This window comes from Chelonoidis abingdonii, chromosome 11, assembly GCF_003597395.2.
Source record: "Chelonoidis abingdonii isolate Lonesome George chromosome 11, CheloAbing_2.0, whole genome shotgun sequence".
In the NCBI taxonomy this organism is placed as follows: domain Eukaryota; kingdom Metazoa; phylum Chordata; order Testudines; family Testudinidae; genus Chelonoidis; species Chelonoidis abingdonii.
The window spans coordinates 60,570,869-60,589,319 of record NC_133779.1 but is presented as its reverse complement, the minus strand read 5'-3'; the positions used below and the strand labels follow the sequence as shown (position 1 = coordinate 60,589,319).

The 18,451-nt window shown below is 58.0% G+C and overlaps 1 protein-coding gene and 1 pseudogene across 1 annotated transcript in view; one reads left to right on the top strand and one right to left on the bottom strand.

The window, feature by feature from the left end:
* The first annotated feature begins 7,344 nt into the window (after positions 1–7,344).
* LOC142047463 (uncharacterized) lies at positions 7,345–9,119 on the top strand (annotated as a pseudogene).
* Positions 9,120–15,301: 6,182 nt separating this feature from the next.
* HAS1 (hyaluronan synthase 1) overlaps positions 15,302–18,451 on the bottom strand; it is a 7,619-nt gene continuing 4,469 nt past the window's right edge. Inside the window, exons 2-4 of the mRNA XM_032803317.2 lie at positions 17,686–17,911; positions 16,646–16,778; positions 15,302–16,091 (exon numbers count right to left, since the gene is read on the bottom strand). Coding sequence (XP_032659208.1) covers positions 15,416–16,091; positions 16,646–16,778; positions 17,686–17,911 — 1,035 coding nt within the window. The 3' untranslated portion in view covers positions 15,302–15,415. The remainder of the gene's footprint in view (positions 16,092–16,645; positions 16,779–17,685; positions 17,912–18,451) is intronic.

The window sequence follows — 18,451 nt, the reverse complement described above, 5'->3', positions numbered from 1 at the left end:
GGGTGCCCCTCACTCCCGACCCGCAGCCCTGGGCTCCCCCCGCCCGCAGCACCCGGCAGCCTCTGCCTTTGGCTGGAAGCCAAAGCAAAAAATTCCATCTCCCGCCCCCTTGGCTGCTGCAGCGGGGAGCGCCGGGAAGGGGAGGGGGGGGCGGTGCCTGGTCTTAGCTGGGGGAGTGGGAGGGAGCTCACAATGGCAGGGAAATTCCCCCTCCCTAGCTCCGCTCCGGCCGCAGGGCGGGGACTGGCCGGCCGGGGTGGGGCCTTTCCCTGCCAGGGCAGGGGGCTGGCTGGGGGGCTCCAGGCCCCTTTGGCTCAGTGGCCCGGTGGGGTCTCAGCCCCTTGGCTGGCAGCCCCAGCGGAGAGCCCGATGGCTGGGTGGGCCACAGGGCCCCAGCCCCTTCCCCGATCTGTCCCGGGGCAGGAGGGCGGGGGGATCGACCTGCTCCTGCCCGGGCCATGCACAGGGTAGTTGGGACCGGGGCGGGTTTAGTGACACCGTTTCCGGGCACCTGGCCGGGGCGCAGGGGGGCACCCTGAGCCCTGTACCCCAGCAGGACAGAGCCCTCGAGCCCAGGGGGAGCTGGAGGGAGCAGAACCGGTGGTGGTGGGGAACAAACAGGGTGAGTCTAGGTGGCAGTGGGTGTGTCTGGGGATGGATAGATAGAGGGGGTGTCTGGGGTTGGATAGATAGATAGAGGGGGTGGGGACAGAGAGATAGATAGATGCAGGGGGTGTCTGGGGATGGATAGATAGAGGAGGGTGGGGATAGATAGATGCAGGGGGTGGATGGGGATAGATAGTGGGGGTGTCTGGGGATAGATAGAGGAGGGTGGGGATAGATAGAGGGTGGATGGGGATAGATAGTGGGGGGTATCTGGGGATAGATAGAGAGGGGTGGGGATAGATAGAGGGTGGATGAGGATAGATAGATAGATAGTGGGGGTGTCCGGGGATGGATAGATAGATAGGGGTGGGGATAGACAGATAGATGCATGGGTTGGATGGGGATAGATGGGTGGTGTGGATAGATAGTGGGGGTGTCTGGGGATAGATAGAGGGTGGATGGGGATAGACAGATAGTGGGGGTGTCTGGGGATAGATAGAGGGGGGTGGGGACAGACAGATAGATAGATGCAGGGGGTGTCTGGGGATAGATAGGTGGTGGATGGGGATAGATAGATAGTGGGGGTGTCCGGGGATGGATAGATAGATAGGGGTGGGGATAGACAGAGAGATGCACGGGGTGGATGGGGATAGATAGTTGTGGAGATAGATAGTGGGGGTGTCTGGGGATAGATAGATAGTGGGGGTGTCTGGGGATAGATAGAGGGTGGATGGGGATAGACAGATAGTGGGGGTGTCTGGGGATAGATAGATAGAAGGGGGTGGGGACAGACAGATAGATGCACGGGGTGGATGGGGATAGATAGGTTGTGGGGATAGATAGTGGGGGTGTCTGGGGATAGATAGAGAGTGGATGGGGATAGATAGATATAGGAGGGTGTGGATAGATAGAGGGTGTCTGGGTATAGATAGATAGTGGGGGGTGGATGGGGATAGATAGGTGGTGGGGATAGATAGTGGGGGTGTCTGGGGATAGATAGAGGGTGGATGGGGATAGATAGATAGAGGAGGGTGGGGATAGACAGAGGGTGTCTGGGGATAGATAGAGGAGGGTGGGGATAGATAGATGCAAGGGGTGGATGGGGATAGATAGGTGGTGGGGATAGATAGTGGGGGTGTCTGGGGATAGATAGATAGAGGGGGGTGGGGACAGACATATAGATGCAGGGGGTGTCTGGGGATAGATAGAGGAGGGTGGGGACAGACAGAGGGTGGATGGGGATAGATAGATAGTGGGGGTGTCCGGGGATGGATAGATAGATGGGGTGGGGACAGACAGATAGATGCACGGGGTGGATGGGGATAGATAGAGGGTGGATGGGGATAGATAGATAGTGGGGGTGTCCGGGGATGGATAGATAGATAGGGGTGGGGATAGACAGATAGATGCACGGGGTGGATGGGGATAGATAGTGGGGGTGTCTGGGGATAGATAGAGGGTGAATGGGGATAGATAGATAGTGGGGATGTCCGGGGATGAAAGGACAGAGGGAGGGAGGAGGGACCGAGATGTCTCGGGGGCAGGATGGCTGGAGGGCGGAGGAGTGGGGGGTGTCTAGGCTGGAAGGGTGGATGGAGGGGTGGCTGCAGAGGTGGGCGAGGATGGAAAGTCGGATGTGGCTGAGGGAACTGTGAGAGCTGGGGCTGGGGGGGCTGTGCTGGAGTGCGGGGCGGGGCAGTAACTAGCCTGGGTGGCAGGGTCGGCAGGACATTGGCCCTGGGGGCGGGGTCAGGTTCAGAGCAAGGGGCGCTGGGGAAAGGGACATGGCGGGGGGGCGAGCTGACGTCCTCGTCACCGCCGGCAGCGCCTGACAAGGGGATATTGAGAAGCCCCCTGCCCACGCCCTCATTCCCTCAGCGCAATGGGAAACCCCGCTGGGATGGCTCTTCTGGCAATCCGATGCCCTGACCCTGCCCCACGCCCGGATGGGAGGCAAACGGTATCGGCGGCCGGGCTTGGGTGGAGGGATATTATGGGGCGGGTTTGGTCAGTGTGGGCGCCCGGGCTGCATGGGGGTCAGCTAGGGGCGCTGGCTGCAGGCGATTTGGGGGTCAGTAGGCGGTTCAGGACTGCAGGAGTGATGTGAGTTAGGGGGCGCGGCTGCAGGGAGAGGACTATGGGGGTCATAGGGGTGGTGGGTTCTGTAGGGTCTCTGGGCTGCGGGCAGGTTGGGGGTCAGTAGGGGAGCTGGCTTCAGGGGGCAGGCTAATGGGGCAGTCAGCGGGCAGCTAGGTCTTGGGGTTCAGTAGGGGTCTCTGGGCTGATAGGGGGTGGGCCTTAGTGGGGGTCAAGGGGCGGGCTGGGTCAGTAGGGGGGCACTGGGGCTGCTAGGCGGTAGGGGCCGGGCGTGGAGTCAGTAGGGGGCACTGGGCTGCAGGGGGCGGGCTGTGGGGGTCAGTAGGGGGCTCTGGGCTGAAGGGGGAGGGCTATGGGGGTCAGTAGGGGGCGCTGGGCTGCAGATAACGGGATCAGTAGGGGGTGCTCTGCCCTGGGAGTCACTGGTGAGGATTTAACCCTTTGGGAGCCAATCTTGCCATTCCCATTGCGGGGACGGGGGGGTGGTCTGGGCTGTCATTTCTTTCTCGCCATGGTATCCCGCCCCCATTCCCCCCAGTTAGTAGCTGTCTCCTCCTAGCCAGAGACCCGCCCTCCCCCCTGGTTGGGGCGGGCCGGGGATGTTGGTGTCACAGAATTTATGCTGCCAGCACATTTCACATCGGGGTCGTGCAAGGACATTTAATGCCTTGGTTTCTCGTCAACCGCCCTCGCGCAAAATCCTGAATTCCTGCCCCACTCGCAGAGCTGGGTATGGAAGCCAGGAGTCCTGGCTCCCAACCCCCTTTAATCACTAGGCCCCACTCCCCTCCCAGAGCCAGGGATAGAACCCAGGAGTCCTGGCTCCCAGCCCCACTTACTATAAGGGATTCGCACCAATCTGTGCTCTCCCCATAAGCCATCACAATAGAGGTGTGGTGACGCTAGAGGCAGGAGTGTGTGTGTGTGTGTGTGTGTGTGTGTGTGCGCGCGCGCGTGCATGGTGCCCCCTGCTGGAGGGAACGAGCTCTGCTCTGTGTGAGAGAGCCTGAAATAGATCATGTGTCCCTGCTTGTATCTCTGGGGCATTGTGTCTGCCTGCCTGTAATTGTGGGTTCTGTGCGCTCGCTCTCTCTCTCACACACACCCCTGGCGTGCAGAACCCCTCTATACACACCTCCAGAGTGAAAACTGCCGTCTGGTTATACAGGGACTCCTCACTGGTGTGGAGGTGCGACCACCTCTGGGGTGGAGCGCAGAGCCTGTTTATACAAGGAACTTTGCCCAGTGCGGAGGTGCGACCACCTCTTGGGTAGAGTGTGGGAGCTAGTTATACAGGGACCCCTCCCTACCCCAGCTGCTCCCTCCTCCATTGACCAGCCCTGCCTGGCAGGCAAAGGTCGGAGGGGGTCACTAGGTTGCTCTGATTAAAGACAGGCCCCCCACAGCCTGGGGGTCACTATTTTTCCCTCGCTGCGGAGATCAGCTGGGAGAATCACAGAGCTCGAGGGATGGGAAGCTGTGACAACCAGGGATTGCGGGTTGGGCTTGAGGGAGAGCTCAAGGTTGGGGAGCCCAGGGCTAGGCTAGTAGAGGACTGCGAGTCAGGAGTGAGGGGCACCGGCAGAGCTGAAGAGGCAGGAGTCCCGGGCTGGGCTATCGGGGCTGCAGGTCAGAAGTGAGGGGAACCGGCAGATCTGGGAGTGGGGGAGCCCAGGGCTGGGCTATCAGGGGGCTGCAGGTCGGGAGTGAGGGGCACCAGCAGAGCTGTGGGGGAGCCCAGGCCTGGGCTAGCAGGGGCTGTGGGTCGGGAGTGAGGGGCACCAGCAGAGCCAGGAGTGGGAGACCCCAGGACTGAGCTAGCAGGGGGCTGCAGGATGGGAGGCAGGGGGCTAGTGCAGTGCCCACTGTGGGGGGTCCTGGCCCACAGGCTGGGCTCCCTGGCTGTGCCCTAGGACAGCGGCTTTCAACCTTTCCAGTTGGCCACAGCCCTTGCGGGAGTCTAACTTGTCTTGTGCACCCCAAGTTCCAGGTCACTTCAAAACGTACAAAATGAGACATAAAAATGCAGCAGTGTCACACACACAATTGCTGACTTGTCTCCACTGCGGCACCCAGGGGCTGATGGTTCCCCTTTGTCCAGCAGGTGGCGATGGCACCCAACACAGCCCTCACCTCCAACCCATCCTTCAGTGTCAGGATGTCACGAGCTGCTGTGGTCTCAGCCCAGGTCCTACTGGCCAGAACTGGGCTGGGATCCCGGCGCCCATCCAGCACCATGGCGGCGGGACTGGCTGGCTCAGGGCGGTGGGGAATGGGGCCTGTGGGGAGGGGGGCACTGGGTGTATGTTGGCAGTGGTGTGGGTGTGTTGGGGGGGAGCGGTGGGTGTGTCTTGTTCAGTCCCTTCTCCCCCGCCCGTGGTTGAGCTCAGTTGGGTGTCTCCCTCTCTCCCACCCCATCGCTTCCTCCACCCGTCTATCCATTCCCTCAGCACCCTCCGCCCCTTCCCCTGCCCTGCTGCCCCGGCCCTTTGCTAGGGCCCAGTGCCTGCGAGCTAGACTGGGTGGGGTGCGAACCAACCGGCAACATGGCTGATAAGGGCTAATTAGAGCCTGCGGTTGGGCTGAGCCACACAGCCCCCCACAAATCCTGTGGGAGCCTCCCAAAGCCTTGGATGCATGGAGATGGCTTGCCTGGTGCTGAGATGCGGCCGCTTCTGGGGTGGGCTACAGGGATGCTTTATACAGGGATCCCTCACCTGGCTCTGAGATGCAGCTCGGTTATTTCCCTAGGAGGGTGGTGAAGCACTGGAATGGGTTCCCTAGGGAGGTGATGGAATCTCTTTCCTTAGAGGTTTTTAAGGTCAGGCTTGACAAAGCCCTGGCTGGTATGATTTAGTTGGAGATTGGTCCTGCTTTGAGCAAGGGGTTGGACTAGAACTTCCTGATGTCTCTTCCAGTCCTGAGATTCTGTGATTCCATGCAGCCACCTCTGGGGCTCTTTATACAGGGATTCCTCCCCGGTGCTGAGATGCAGCCACCTCTGGGGTAGTGTACAAGGGCTGTTTATATGGGAACCCCTTGCCCAACACTGAGATGTGGCGCCTCTGCGGTGGCTCCTAAGGGGATAGGGTGCTGTGCCCCGTTCCTCCCCCCCCCCCGCCCCCGAGACAGCCAGTCCCTCACCTGGGGCCAGATGGGAGCTGACGCCCCCTAGAGCGGAAAGATCCAAGGCCCATTCCCCAAATCCAGGCAGTGACGGATGATCATTTCCCGCCAGGTTCTCACTTTACCAGAAATTCGCCCTGACCAGACGTCTGGAAACCGCTCCCAGAGCCCAGCTGTGCAGAGCAGACAGGGTGGGCTGGGAGGGACCCTGATCCCCCGTCACCGGCCTCATCTTGCCGCTAATCCGTCAGCCCTGGCCCAGCCTGGCTGCTGAGTAACCGGCGTGAATAACACCGAGCTCATCTGCAGCTGGCACAGGCCTCAGCCCGGAGCCGGCGGCCCAGGGCAACAAAGGGACAAACGGGGGAATTTCTAAACTACAAGCTTCAGTCCACCATCGATTTAAGAGGTGCAGTGGGTGGGGCTGGGAGCGCGTCTGCGCCCTGGCGCTCCACTGCTTCCCGGCCTCCCGGCTCCCTGCCAGGGCCCCGGCCTCTGGGGTGTGGGGCTCCCAGAAAGGGTGGGGAGTGGGAGCCTGGGCGGCTGCTGGGATCTATCTGGAACCCCACCCCCGCCCAGGGAGGAAAACCCGACCTGCGAGCTGGGCACGGGGTTCACAACAGGAGCCCACCAGCCTTGCTTGTCAGTTTCAGAGCTCCAGCCCCTAGCGGTGGATGAGGACAACCGCCATCGGGTCATGGTGTCGCCCCAGAGACACCCACATAAGCCCTGTGCCTCCGTGCAGCTGGGGTTGTTAGGTCGGGGGAGCGGGGCACTTGCATCGGCAGCAGCAAGACTACAGTGTGGGCAGGGACGGGCTTAGATCGACGTAAGCTGCCAGGCCGGAGTCTTAACGAGCTGCTGCTTTCTGGAAGGAGCAGGGGGTGTTTGGAGCAGGATCAGCGTTTAGCAGCGTGGGGCTGGAGCAGGCAGTTTGCTCTAGCACTGCCCTGAGGGTAGCCCCTCGATCACCCCCCATGCCAGCAAGGGACTGGCTGCACAATTCACAAGCTGCCCACAGGGATGCTGGCCGTGATGCCCCAGGGTGGCACTAGGGGGCGCTGGGAGCCCCAGGCCCTTTAAATTGCCCCCTGGGGACACCGGGCGAACCAGCTCTTACCGGTATGCTGTGCCAGGGCTTGGGCGTGGGGCCATCTTAGGCCTGGGCTACACTATGATTTTCGGTCAAATTTAGCAGCGTTACCTCTATTTAAGCCTGGACCCATCCACACGATGAAGCCCTTTTTTTCTGACTTAAAGGGCTCTTTAAATCGATTTCTTTACTCCACCTCTGACGAGGGGATTAGAACGAAATCGGCTTTGCCAGGTTGAATTTGGGGTAGTGTGGATGCAATTCGACGGTATTGGCCTCCGGGAGCTATCCCAGAGTGCTCCATTGTGCCCGCTCTGGACAGCGATCTCTACTCAGATGCACTGGCCAGGTAGAGAGGAAAAGGCCCGCGAACTTTTGAATTTCATTTCCTGTTTGGCCACCATGGCAAGGTGCAGGTGAGTGCAGATCTCATCAGCAGAGGTGACCGTGATGGAGTCCCAGGCTCGCAAAAGAGCTCCGGCATGGAGCAAACGGGAGGTACGAGATCTGCTCGCCATATGGGGAGACGAATCTGTGCTAGCTGAACTTTGTTGCAGTAAATGAAATGCCAAAACATTAGAACAAGTCTCAAAGGGCATGAAGGACAGAGGCCGTACCAGGGACGCACAGCAGTGCCATGTGAAAATAAAGGAGCTAAGGCAAGCCTACCCCACAACCAGAGAGATAAACAGAAGATCCAGGGCAGAGCCGCAAACATGCCGCTTCTGTGCCGAGCTGCATGCCATGCTAGGGGGTGCGGCTACCGCTACCCCAACCCTGTAATTTGAGTCTGTCAATGGAGAATCACGCAACGAGGAAGTGGGTTCTGGGGACGAGGAAGATGATGATGAAGAGATTGAAGATAGCTCATAGCAAGGAAGCAGAGAAACTGGTTTCCCCAACAGCCAAGATATGATTCTCACCCTAGACCTGGAGCCAGTACCCCCCGAGCCCACCCAAGGCGTGATCCTGGACCCTGCAGGCGGAGAAGGGACCTCTGGTGAGGGTACCTTTGTAAATGTTACATGTGGTTTAAAGGCAAGCGTGTTTAATGATTAATCTGCCCTGGCATTTGCTGCCAGTATAACTACTGGAAAAGTCTGTTAACATACAGGGATGGAGCGGAAATCCAGGTGTTTGCTGGCATTCAGACAACGTCCATTCCTTATCTCTTTCTGTGTTATCCTTAGGAAAGTGATCTCATTCAAGGTCACCTGGTTGAAATAGGGGGCTTTTATTAAGGGGACATTCAGAGGTGCCCGTTCCTGATGGGCTGTTTGGCTGTGGCTGAACAGAAATGTTCCCTGCTGTTAGCCACTTGGTGCGGGGAGGGATGAAGTGCTCATCCAAGAGAATAGCGTGTGTGTGCGGGGGGGTTATTTGAGTTTGTGCTGCACACTAACCCGCAAACCGCAGCCCCTCCTTTTAAATTGCAAACCCATTTTAAATGGCCAACCCAACAGCTGCTTGGTATGGAAAACGAGGGCACTGCTGTTTGAAACCATTCCCACATGTTATGAAAGTTAAAGAACCCAAAAGACTGTAGCTTACCATGGCTGCCTGCAAGCCGGACTCTGTTGCCTGGCCCTGCGTGAGTGACCTCTCACACCACACCAGCAGGCCCTCAATATAAGAGGCAAAATGCTTCCTTGTAACAGAAGCACATGTGCTGTGTAATGTGAACAGCAAGGTTTAATGGGAAGGAGTGATCCTATTGTTCTCTGAAACGTGTCTTTTTCACCACAAATCTTCCTTTTCCCCCCAGCAAATGTTTCTCCTTCGCAGAGGCTAGCGAAGATTCGAAAGTGAAATGAAAACGCACTCGGGATGAGATGTTTTCAGAGCTACTGCTCTCCTCCCAGACTGACAGAGCACACCGGATTGCGTGGAGGCAGACGATGTCAGAGTGCAGGAAAGCACAACAGGAATGCGAGGAGAGCTGGTGGGCTGACGAGGATAGGTGGCATCAGCTTGCTAACAGAAGGCAGGATTCGATGCTCCAATGTATGGTTGAGCTGCAGGAGCACAGACCACTGCTACAGCCCCTGTGTGACCAACCACCCTCCTCCCCAAGTTCCACAGCCTCCTCACCCAGACGCCCAAGAAGGCAGTCGGGGGGCTTCCGGCCACCCATCCACTCCACCCCAGAGGATTGCCCAAGCAACAGAAGGCTGGCCTTCAATAAGTTTTAAAGTTTAAGTTTAAAGTGTGGTATGGCCTTGTCCTTCCCTCCGCCCCCACCCCTCCCGGGCTACCTTGGCAGTTATCCCCCTATTTGTGTGATGAATGAATTAAGAATGCACGAATGTGAAGCAACAATGACATTATTGCCTCTGCAAACAGTGATCGAAGGGGGGAGAGGAGGGTGTTTAGCTTACAGGGAAGTAGAGTGAACCAAGGATGGGGGGTGCTCATCACTGAGAAACAAACAGAACTTTCACACCGTAGCCTGGCCAGTCATGAACCTGGTTTTCAAAGCTTCTCCGATGCACAGCGCATCCTGCTGTGCTCTTCTTACAGCCCTGATGTCTGGCTGCAGGTAATCAGCGGCCAGGCGATTTGCCTCAACCTCCCATCCCGCCATAAATGTCTCCCCCTTACTCTCACAGAGATTGTGGTGCGCACAGCAAGCAGTAATCATAATGGGAATATTGGTTTCGCTGAGGTCTTTCTGAGTCAGTAAACTGCGCCAGCGCGCGTTTAAATGTCCAAATGCACATTCTCCCACCATTCTGAACTTGCTCAGCCTATAGTTGAACAGCTCCTGACTACTGTCCAGGCTGCCTGTGTACGGCTTCATGAGCCATGGCATCAAGGGGTAGGCTGGGTCCCCAAGGATAACTACAGGCATTTCAACATCCCCAACAGTTATTTTCTGGTCTGGGAAGAAAATCCCTTCCTGCAGCTTTTGAAACAGACCAGAGTTCCTGAAGACGTGAGCGTCATGTACCTTTCCTGGCCATCCCACGTTGATGTTGGTGAAATGTCCCTTGTGATCCACCAGTGCTTGCAGCACCATTGAAAAGTACGCCTTTCGGTTTATGTACTCGCTGGCTTGGTGCTCCCGGGCCAAGACAGGGATATGGGTTCACTTCTGTCTATCGCCCCACCACGGTTAGAGACTCCCATTGCAGCAAAGCCATCCACTATGACCTGCACATTTCCCAGAGTCACTACCCTTGATATCAGCAGATCTTTTATTGCATGGGCTACTTGGATCACAGCAGCCTCCACAGTAGATTACCCACTCCAAATTGATTCCCGACTGACCGGTAGCTGTCTGGCGTTGCAGGCTTCCACAGGGCTATCGCAACTCGCTTCTCAGCTGTGAGGGCTGCTCTCATCTTGGTATTCTGGCGCTTTAGGGCAAGGGGAAAGCAAGTCACAAAGTTCCATGAAAGTGCCTGTATGCCTGTGAAAGTTTCGCAGCCACTGGGAATTGTCCCAGACCTGCAACACTATGCGGTCCCACCAGTCTGTGCTTGTTTCCCGGGCCCAGAATCGGTGTTTCACAGCATGAACCTGCCTCATTAACAGTATGATGTGCACATTGCGGGGGCCTGTACTTTGTGAGAAGTCTATGTCCTCAACAGTCTCGTCACTGCACTGCCATCGCCTCCTCACCTGGTTTCGCTTTGGCAGGTTCTGGTTCTGCATATATTCCAGGATACTGCGCATGGTGTTTAAAGTGCTCATAATTGCCGTGGCGATCTGAGCGGGCTCCAAGATCCCAGTGCTATGGCGTCTGAGCTGAAAAAAGGTGTGAAACGATTGTCTGCTCTGACGGAGGGAGGGGCGACTGACAACATGGCTTACAGGGAATTAAAATCAACAAAGGGGGTGTCTTTGCATCAAGGAGAAACACAAACAACTGTCATACACAGAATGGCCCCCTCAAGGATCAAACTCAAAACCCTGAGTTTAGCAGCCTGTTGATTTCACGGCGGGTGGGAGGAAGCAAACGAATACAAAACAAATCGGGTCTATTTCTTGTTTTGATCCACTCCATCTGTCTTTTACATCTTTAGGGTGGCAGCAGACGGTGCAGTTTGACTGTTACCCATTGTCAGTTCCTGGATGCTCGGCAAAAAATGCTGTGTTATGAATGCTACCTATCGTCAGCTCCTGGGTGCTTAGAAGAAGATGCTTCATTATGACTACTAGCCATTATCATCTCCTGGGTGCTCAGCAGAAGGAGTCTACCCAGGTGCCCGTGACTGAGCTCACGAGGTCGGTTAAAAGAGCACCCAGGAATACACCGACGATGGCTACCAATCATAATGCACCATCTGCTGCCAAAAGGCAATGAGCTGCTGCTGTGTAGCAATGCAGTCCCACGTCTGCCAGCACCCAGAAGATTTATGGTGATGGTGAGCTGAGCGGGCTCCATGCTTGGCATGGTATGGCATCTGCACAGGTAACCCAGGAAAAAAGATGCGAAATGATTGTCTGCCATTGCTTTCATGGAGGAAGGGAGGGAGAGGGAGGCCTGACGACATTTATCCAGAACCACCCGTGACACTGTTTTTGCCCCATCAGGCATTGGGATCTGAACCCAGAATCCCAATGGGCAGCGGAGACTGCGGGAACTGTGGGATAGCTACCCACAGTGCAACGCTCTGGAAGTCGATGTGAGCCTCGATACTGTGGACGCAGTCCCCTGACTTAATGTACTTAGAGCATTTTGTGCGGGGACATGCACAGTCAACTGTATAAAAATGATTTCTGAAAACCCGACTTCTATAAATTCGACCTAATTTCGTAGGGTAGACATACCGTTAGGCGTGGGGCCCGATTCAGGGAAATTGGGTGAATCAGCCTAAAGCCGGCCCTGCTTCCAGCGCCTGGTGGATCAGTTGCTAAGGGGGATGGAGGACTTTGCTTTGGCATACATTGACGATATTTGTGTCTTTAGCCAGACCTGGGAGGAACATGTGTCCCACGTGAAGAGGGGGCTGGGTCGCCTCAGGATGCAGGACTGATTGTAAAAGCTGAAAAGTGCAAGGTGGGGATGGCAGAGGTGTGATACCTGGGCCACCTGAAGCCGGACCTGGCCAAAGTGGAGGCCATCAAGGACTGGTCCACGTCCCGGACTAAGAAGCAGGTCCAGGCTTTCATTGGGATGGCGGGGTACTACCGGAGGTTTGTGCCCCAGTTGAGCTCCCTGGCAGCTCCCCTCATGGAGCTGTGTAGGAAGGGGAAGCCAGACAAGGTGGTCTGGACTGAGCAGTGCCAGAGGGCTCTCTGTGCACTGAAGGGGACACTTATCCAGGGCCTGGTGCTGGTAAACCCAGATTTTAACAAACCCTTCCTGGTGTTCACCAGCGCCTCGGACACAGGGCTGGGGGCAGTGCTGATGCAAACTGATACGAAGGGGGAGAGACACCCCACTGTGTACCTGAGAAGGAAGCTGCTGCCCCAGGAGCAGCACCATGCAGCCATAGAGAAGGGAGGCTTGGCCATGGTGTGGGCCCTCAGAAAGCTGCAGCTGTATCTATTTGGGCGGCGCTTCACCGTGTACACGACCATTCACCCCTGACATGGCTACATCAAATGAAAGGGGCTAATGCCAAGCTGCTGAGATGGAGCCTGCTCCAAAAGGAGTATGACATGGAGGTGGTTCATGTGAGGGGGAGGCCAACGTTATAGCCGACGCTTTATCTCAGGGTGGGGGCCTTGAACTTCCCCAGGTCACTGGCTAGGTGACCCTGCTCCATTCAGCCTCGAAGGGGAGAGAGATGTGATGAAGTGGGGGAGTTTCTTCTTTTCCTTGTTTCCTATGGGGGATTTTCTTGGTTTTCCTATGGTTTGCATGCAGAAGGGGTGGGGCTCAGTTTTCCTGGGTGCTACGGGTTTAACGAGATGAGGGGAGAGGGAGTTTGTTGTTACAGAGGACCGGAGAGGGAACTTGGGACCCCGGCCGATGGCTGGAGGATGGAGCTGCGACTGGTGACCCAGAGACCCAGCTCAGGAGTCACAGCTGGTTCTGGCCAGTGGGAGGACAATGGGCTGCAGGGAGAGGACCCCGGTGACCTGACCAGCCGGTTCCAGCCAGAGGAGAGCTGAGAGGAGAGGAGACCCAGACCTTCCTGTTTACAACCCTGTTTACCTGGAGAAAAGACAATGGACAGAGGGGGCTTGGGGCCAGGGGTATCAGAGGCCCAGCTGGGAGCAGGGGGGCTTGGGGCTGGAGAGGGGGAGCAGGCAGAGCCCACCTGGCTGCAGGGGGACTGGGATGTGCTGGGCTGAGGGAGGCCAGGCCTGAGGCCCTGAGAGTTTCCTGTGCTGGGTTCAACTCTCAATAAACCTCCTGTTTGATGCTGGCTGAGAGTCGCTCCGGGCTAGAGAACAGGGGTCATCAACCCTTTCGGGGGTGAGGAGGCCCCGGGGGGTCCAGAGCGAGGGGACTCCCTGAGGGGGCCCACGGCGACAGTCAGATGTGCTAAGGCTCAGAGAGGTGTGGCTCCAGGACATGGAGGGGCCTGACCCCGAGAGAGAGCGGACCCCTGAGAAGGGCTGTCGCCCTGAAAGGGGCACCCCCCACAGACCGCACAGGGCCAAGAGTGGGCTCGATCCGTGAGTCCGTGACACCTGGCAGCCAGGGCTTGTCCCAATGACCCAGTGTGGTGTAGGATTTACTGTGCTGCAGGGAGTGAGGTCAGATTCCTGGACAGACGACCCACACACCACACCCCAGAAGTGGCTGCCTCTCAGCACCAGGCCAGGGGTCCATGTATAAAGCAAAGGTTTATCAATAACAATCCAAATTAACACAAGGAAAGTTAATGACAAGGGTTGAGGAGACCGATTTTTCAAAAAAATACATTTTATTTGCCACATTTTATAAAATAAATCCAATAAAATCTCTCCTCTTAAACAGCTCTTTGTAATTATTACAGACAAATAAATAAGACGACGTTACTTCATTTCCCTGCTGGAAAGGGGGCACCTCTCGCCCTCACGATCGGTAAAGTTTATCGAGGTGAAAGGATCCACCCAGCAAGAGCAGCAAATTTCCCCTCCAAACCTTCATCCCCAAACTCAGACTCTGGGGTGGGATTTTTTTCAGTGTGAGCAAACGGCGACAGGATGTAAACTTTGGAGCATTTGTCGGACCAGAGTGGGCAAACTGCACAGTGCAGGACAAAAACCTATTACCGCTGTGAATGGAGATCCTCCCGTAGCTCGCAGGCATCTCTGACTTGAAAGAGATGAGGGTTAACCAATGAGCACGGCCATTCAGCAGACGTAACAACATCCACAACATGAAGTCCCGCAATGATGCGCCCTTCCCCAGAGACAGATGAATCTCAGTGTTGGGCGAGGGATCCCTGTGTAAACAGCAGCCCCACCCCAGAGGCAGCTGCATCTCAGTGCCATGCTAGATAAACAGCTGCTGCATCCGACAGCAGAAACAGTGATGTCTCAGCGCCTGGCAAGGGACACTCTGTGTAAACAGTGCCCACGCCCCACCTCAGGGGCAGCTGCATTTCAACACTGGTTTAAGCACGTCCCAATGGAGACGTGCGGGTATGGGAGCTGCAGACGATGAGATTAATAAATAAAATGAGGTCAGACAATCTCCTGGAGCTGAACATTAACTAGGTACTAGGGGAAAGATGGAAGTTTCTGAGCTGCTGTGTCTTGGGGCTGACAGAGCAACAGTGCTGCTGGGGGTGAAAAATCTACCACCCCCGACCCTCCTGAGCGCTGAAGAGATGCCCAGCGGTCAGTGGAAGAAGGCGTCTGTGAGCGGCGCTAGCGGGGAGGGATGTGTCCTACCCCGAGGGCCCCCCCCGTCATCGGCTGAGTCTATGCTACGGGGCTAGGCTGGCATCGTTCTGGCACTGACCCTATCTCACTATAGTTCCTGTAGTGCAGACACGGCCGTAGTGATGACAGAACCCAGGAGTCCTGACTCCCAGCCCTCCTGCTCTAACCACTAGGCCAGTGGGTCTCAAACTTTTGTATTGGTGACCCCTTTCACACAGTAAGCCTCTGAAAGTGACCCTCCCTTTATAAATTAAAATCTATTTTTTTATATTAAACACTATTATAAATGCTGGAGGCAAAGCAGGGTCTGGGGTGGAGGCTGACAGCTTGTGACCGCCACATAATAACCTTGAGACCCCCTGAGGGGAATTGACCCCCAGTTTGAGATTCCCTGCACTAGACCCCATTCCCCTGTGAAAGTCAGGGATAGAATCTGGTAGTCTGGGCTGTGAGCCCCCCTGCTCCCACCACTAGACCCCACTCCCCTCTCAGAGCTGGGGATAGAACCCAGGACTCCTGGCTCCCAGCCCCGCCACTCTAACCACTAGACCCCACTCCCCTCCCAGAGCAGGGCATGGAACCCAGACCCCTGGCGCCCTCATTCTCTTCACTCCTCATTAGCCATCACTTCCCTGTCTAATCCGGCCTTCCAGCTTCCCCATAGCCAGGCCGGGGGTGGGAGGTAGGAAGAGAATAACAAGGAACCCTGGCGTCCGGGCCTCACACCTGGACTGTGTAGTGATCGGCCCGCTTCCGGCAGCACCGCCGGATCCACACCCAGTACAGCAGCACCATGCCGGCCCAGTAGCCCAGGTAGACGCCCACCCCGATGACCAGGTAGCCCAGCTCGGCCTGCTTGACCAGGCTGGTCCAGTCGGCCTGGGCCTCTTGGTAGAGGGTGTAACCCAGCCCCCCCAGCAGCAGCAGCCCCCAGATGGAGACGGGCAGCAGGGGCATCAAGTTTCCCACCATCTTCTTCCTCCCAGAGGTGCCCCAGCTGCTCTTGTTCATGGTGGCGATGGCGAAGTACTTGGCCGGCAGGAGGCCGCCCATGTAGAGCAGGGCGTAGAGGCTCATAAAGAGCATGCGGGGGCTGCCCCGCAGCCAGCAGGCGTAGAGTGCCTTGACGCAGGCCACCAGCTGGACGCAGAGCAGGACCCACAGCACGTCCCACAGGCTGGCCCCATAGAAGAGGCGCAGGACGGTGGCCGTCACGAAGAAGGGGAAGACGCCGGCCACCACGGCCTCGTAGGTCATCCACAGGTGGTGCCGGTGCCACCAGAGGGCATTGTAGAGCCACTCGCGGAAGTAGGACTTGGTCCAGCGGGTCTGCTGGGCCAGCCAGCGCAGGAACTGGGCGGGGGTCTCTGAGTAGCAGCGGGAGCGTGCTGTATACCTGTGCGGGGGAAGTGGGGGGCTTAGCTAATGCAGAGCTGGGGTTGGAACCCAGGAGTCCTGTCTCCCAATCCCCCCTGCTCTAACTGCTAGTCCCCACTCCCCTCCCAGACCCAGGGACAGAACCCAGGAGTCCTGTCTCTCAATCCCCCCTGCTCTAACCCCTAGACCCCACTCCCCTCCCAGACCCAGAGAGAGAACCCAGGAGTCCTGTCTCCCAATCCCCCCTGCTTTAACCCCTAGACCCCACTCCCCTCCCAGGGAGAGAACCCAGGAGTCCTGGCTCTCAGCCCCCTCTCACTCTAACCACTAGCCCCTACTCCCCTTCCAAAGCCAGGAATAGAACCCAGGAGTCCTGACTCCTGCCCCCCTGCTCTAACTGCTAGTCCCCACTTCCCTTCCAGAGCCAGGGAGAGAACCCAGGAGTCCCGGCTCCCAGCCCCGCTGCTCTAACCCCTAGACCCCACTCCCCTCCCACAGCAGGGGAGAGAACCCAGGAGTCCTGGCTCCGAGCCCCCAAAGGAAGCCCCAGGTGCAGGTGGGCCACGCACTCACTTGGTGGCGTAGCCCATGCTCAGCATGCGGTTGGTGAGGTGCCGGTCGTCGCCGAAGGTGCAGTGGGTGCCCAGGAATTTCTGGTTGTACCAGGATTCCAGGAACTGCTGCAGCAGGTCGTTCCGGTACAGGCCTGCAGGGGGCAGCAGGCAGCGCAGGGTCAGCAAAGCCAGAATTCCCAGCACTCTCTTCCCTGCCCCTCCTAGAGCCGGGATAGAACCCCCTGCTCCAGCCAACAAACCCCCACTCCCCTCCCGGAGAGGGGGAGAACCCAGGCGTCCTGGCTCCCAGCACCCTGCTGTAACCAGTAAACCCCACTTCCCTCCCGGAGAGGGGGAGAACCCATGCATCCTGGCTCCTAGCTCCCTGCTCTAACCGCTAGACACCACTACCCTCCTGGAGAGGGGGAGAACCCATGCATCCTGGCTCCTAGCTCCCTGCTCTAACCGCTAGACACCACTACCCTCCCGGAGAGGGGGAGAACCCATGCATCCTGGCTCCTAGCCCCCTGCTCTAACCGCTAGATCCCATTCCCCTCCTGGAGAGGGGGAGAACCCAGGCGTCCTGGCTCCCAGCCCTATTGTTCTACCCAACAGACCCCATTTCCCTCCCAGAGCCACCTTCTCTAACCATTAGACACCCCTCCCCTCCCCTCCCAGAGGTGGGGAGACAACCCAGGTGTCCTTGCTCCCAGCCCCCACCTCCTTGCTCTAACCAACAGACCCCACTCCGTTCCCGGAGAGGGGGAGAACCCAGGCGTCCTGGCTCCCAGCCCCCTGCTCTAATCACTAGACCCCACTCCCCTGCCAGAGCTGGGGAGAGAATCCAGGAATCTTGGCTCCCAGCCCTGTCGCTCTCCCCAACAGACCCCACTCCCCTCCCAGAGCCCCCTTCTCTAACCACTAGACAACCCTCCCCTCCCAGAGCTGGGGAGAGAACCCAGGAGTCCTGATACCCAGCCCCCACACTCCCTGCTCTAACTGCTAGCCCCCACTCCCCTCCCAGAGTGTGGGAGAACCTAGGCGTCCTGGCAGGCTCACCCAGGGGCCCGCTGATGCAGGAGACACAGTCGAAGTAGGACTGGCAGGCGCGCTCCACGTTGAAGGCCATCCAGTAGCGCAGGCTGCTCATGAAGCTGATGAAGGAGTCGGAGACGTTCAGGATCCGCACGTCACCCCCCACGGCTCCATAGTGCTTGTTGGCCTCCAACACCTTCACCAGCTCCACTGTGGCCCTGGGGTCCAGCTTGGTGTCCGAGTCGCACACCTGGGGGCAGCAAGAAGGGGTGTTACCTGCTGAGTCCCCCAGGGGGAGCTGTGCTGAGCCTCATGCCCAGTGCAGCACTAGAGGGCGCTGTGCTGCAGGGGGCGGGGTAGGGGTCTCTTCCCTGCCAGTCAGGACTGGCCTGATGCCCCAGGCTGGCACTAGGGGGCGCTGTGCTGCAGGGGGCGGGATGGGGTCTCTCTCCTGCCAGTCAGGACTGGCCCCAATGCCCCAGGCTGGCACTAGTGGGCGCTGTGCTGCAGGTAGCTGGGGGGGGTCTCTCCACTGGCTGTCAGGACTGGCCCCGATGCCCCAGGCTGGCACTAGGGGGCGCTGTGCTGCAGGGGGCGGGGTAGGGGTCTCTCCCCTGCCAGTCAGGACTGGCCCCGATGCCCCAGGCTGGCACTAGGGGGCGCTGTGCTGCAGGTAGCTGAGCGGGGGAGGTCTCTCCACTGGCACTCAGGGCTGGTCCCTATACACCAGGCTGGCACTAGGGGGCGCTGTGCTGCAGGTAGCTGGGGGGGGTCTCTCCACTGGCAGTCA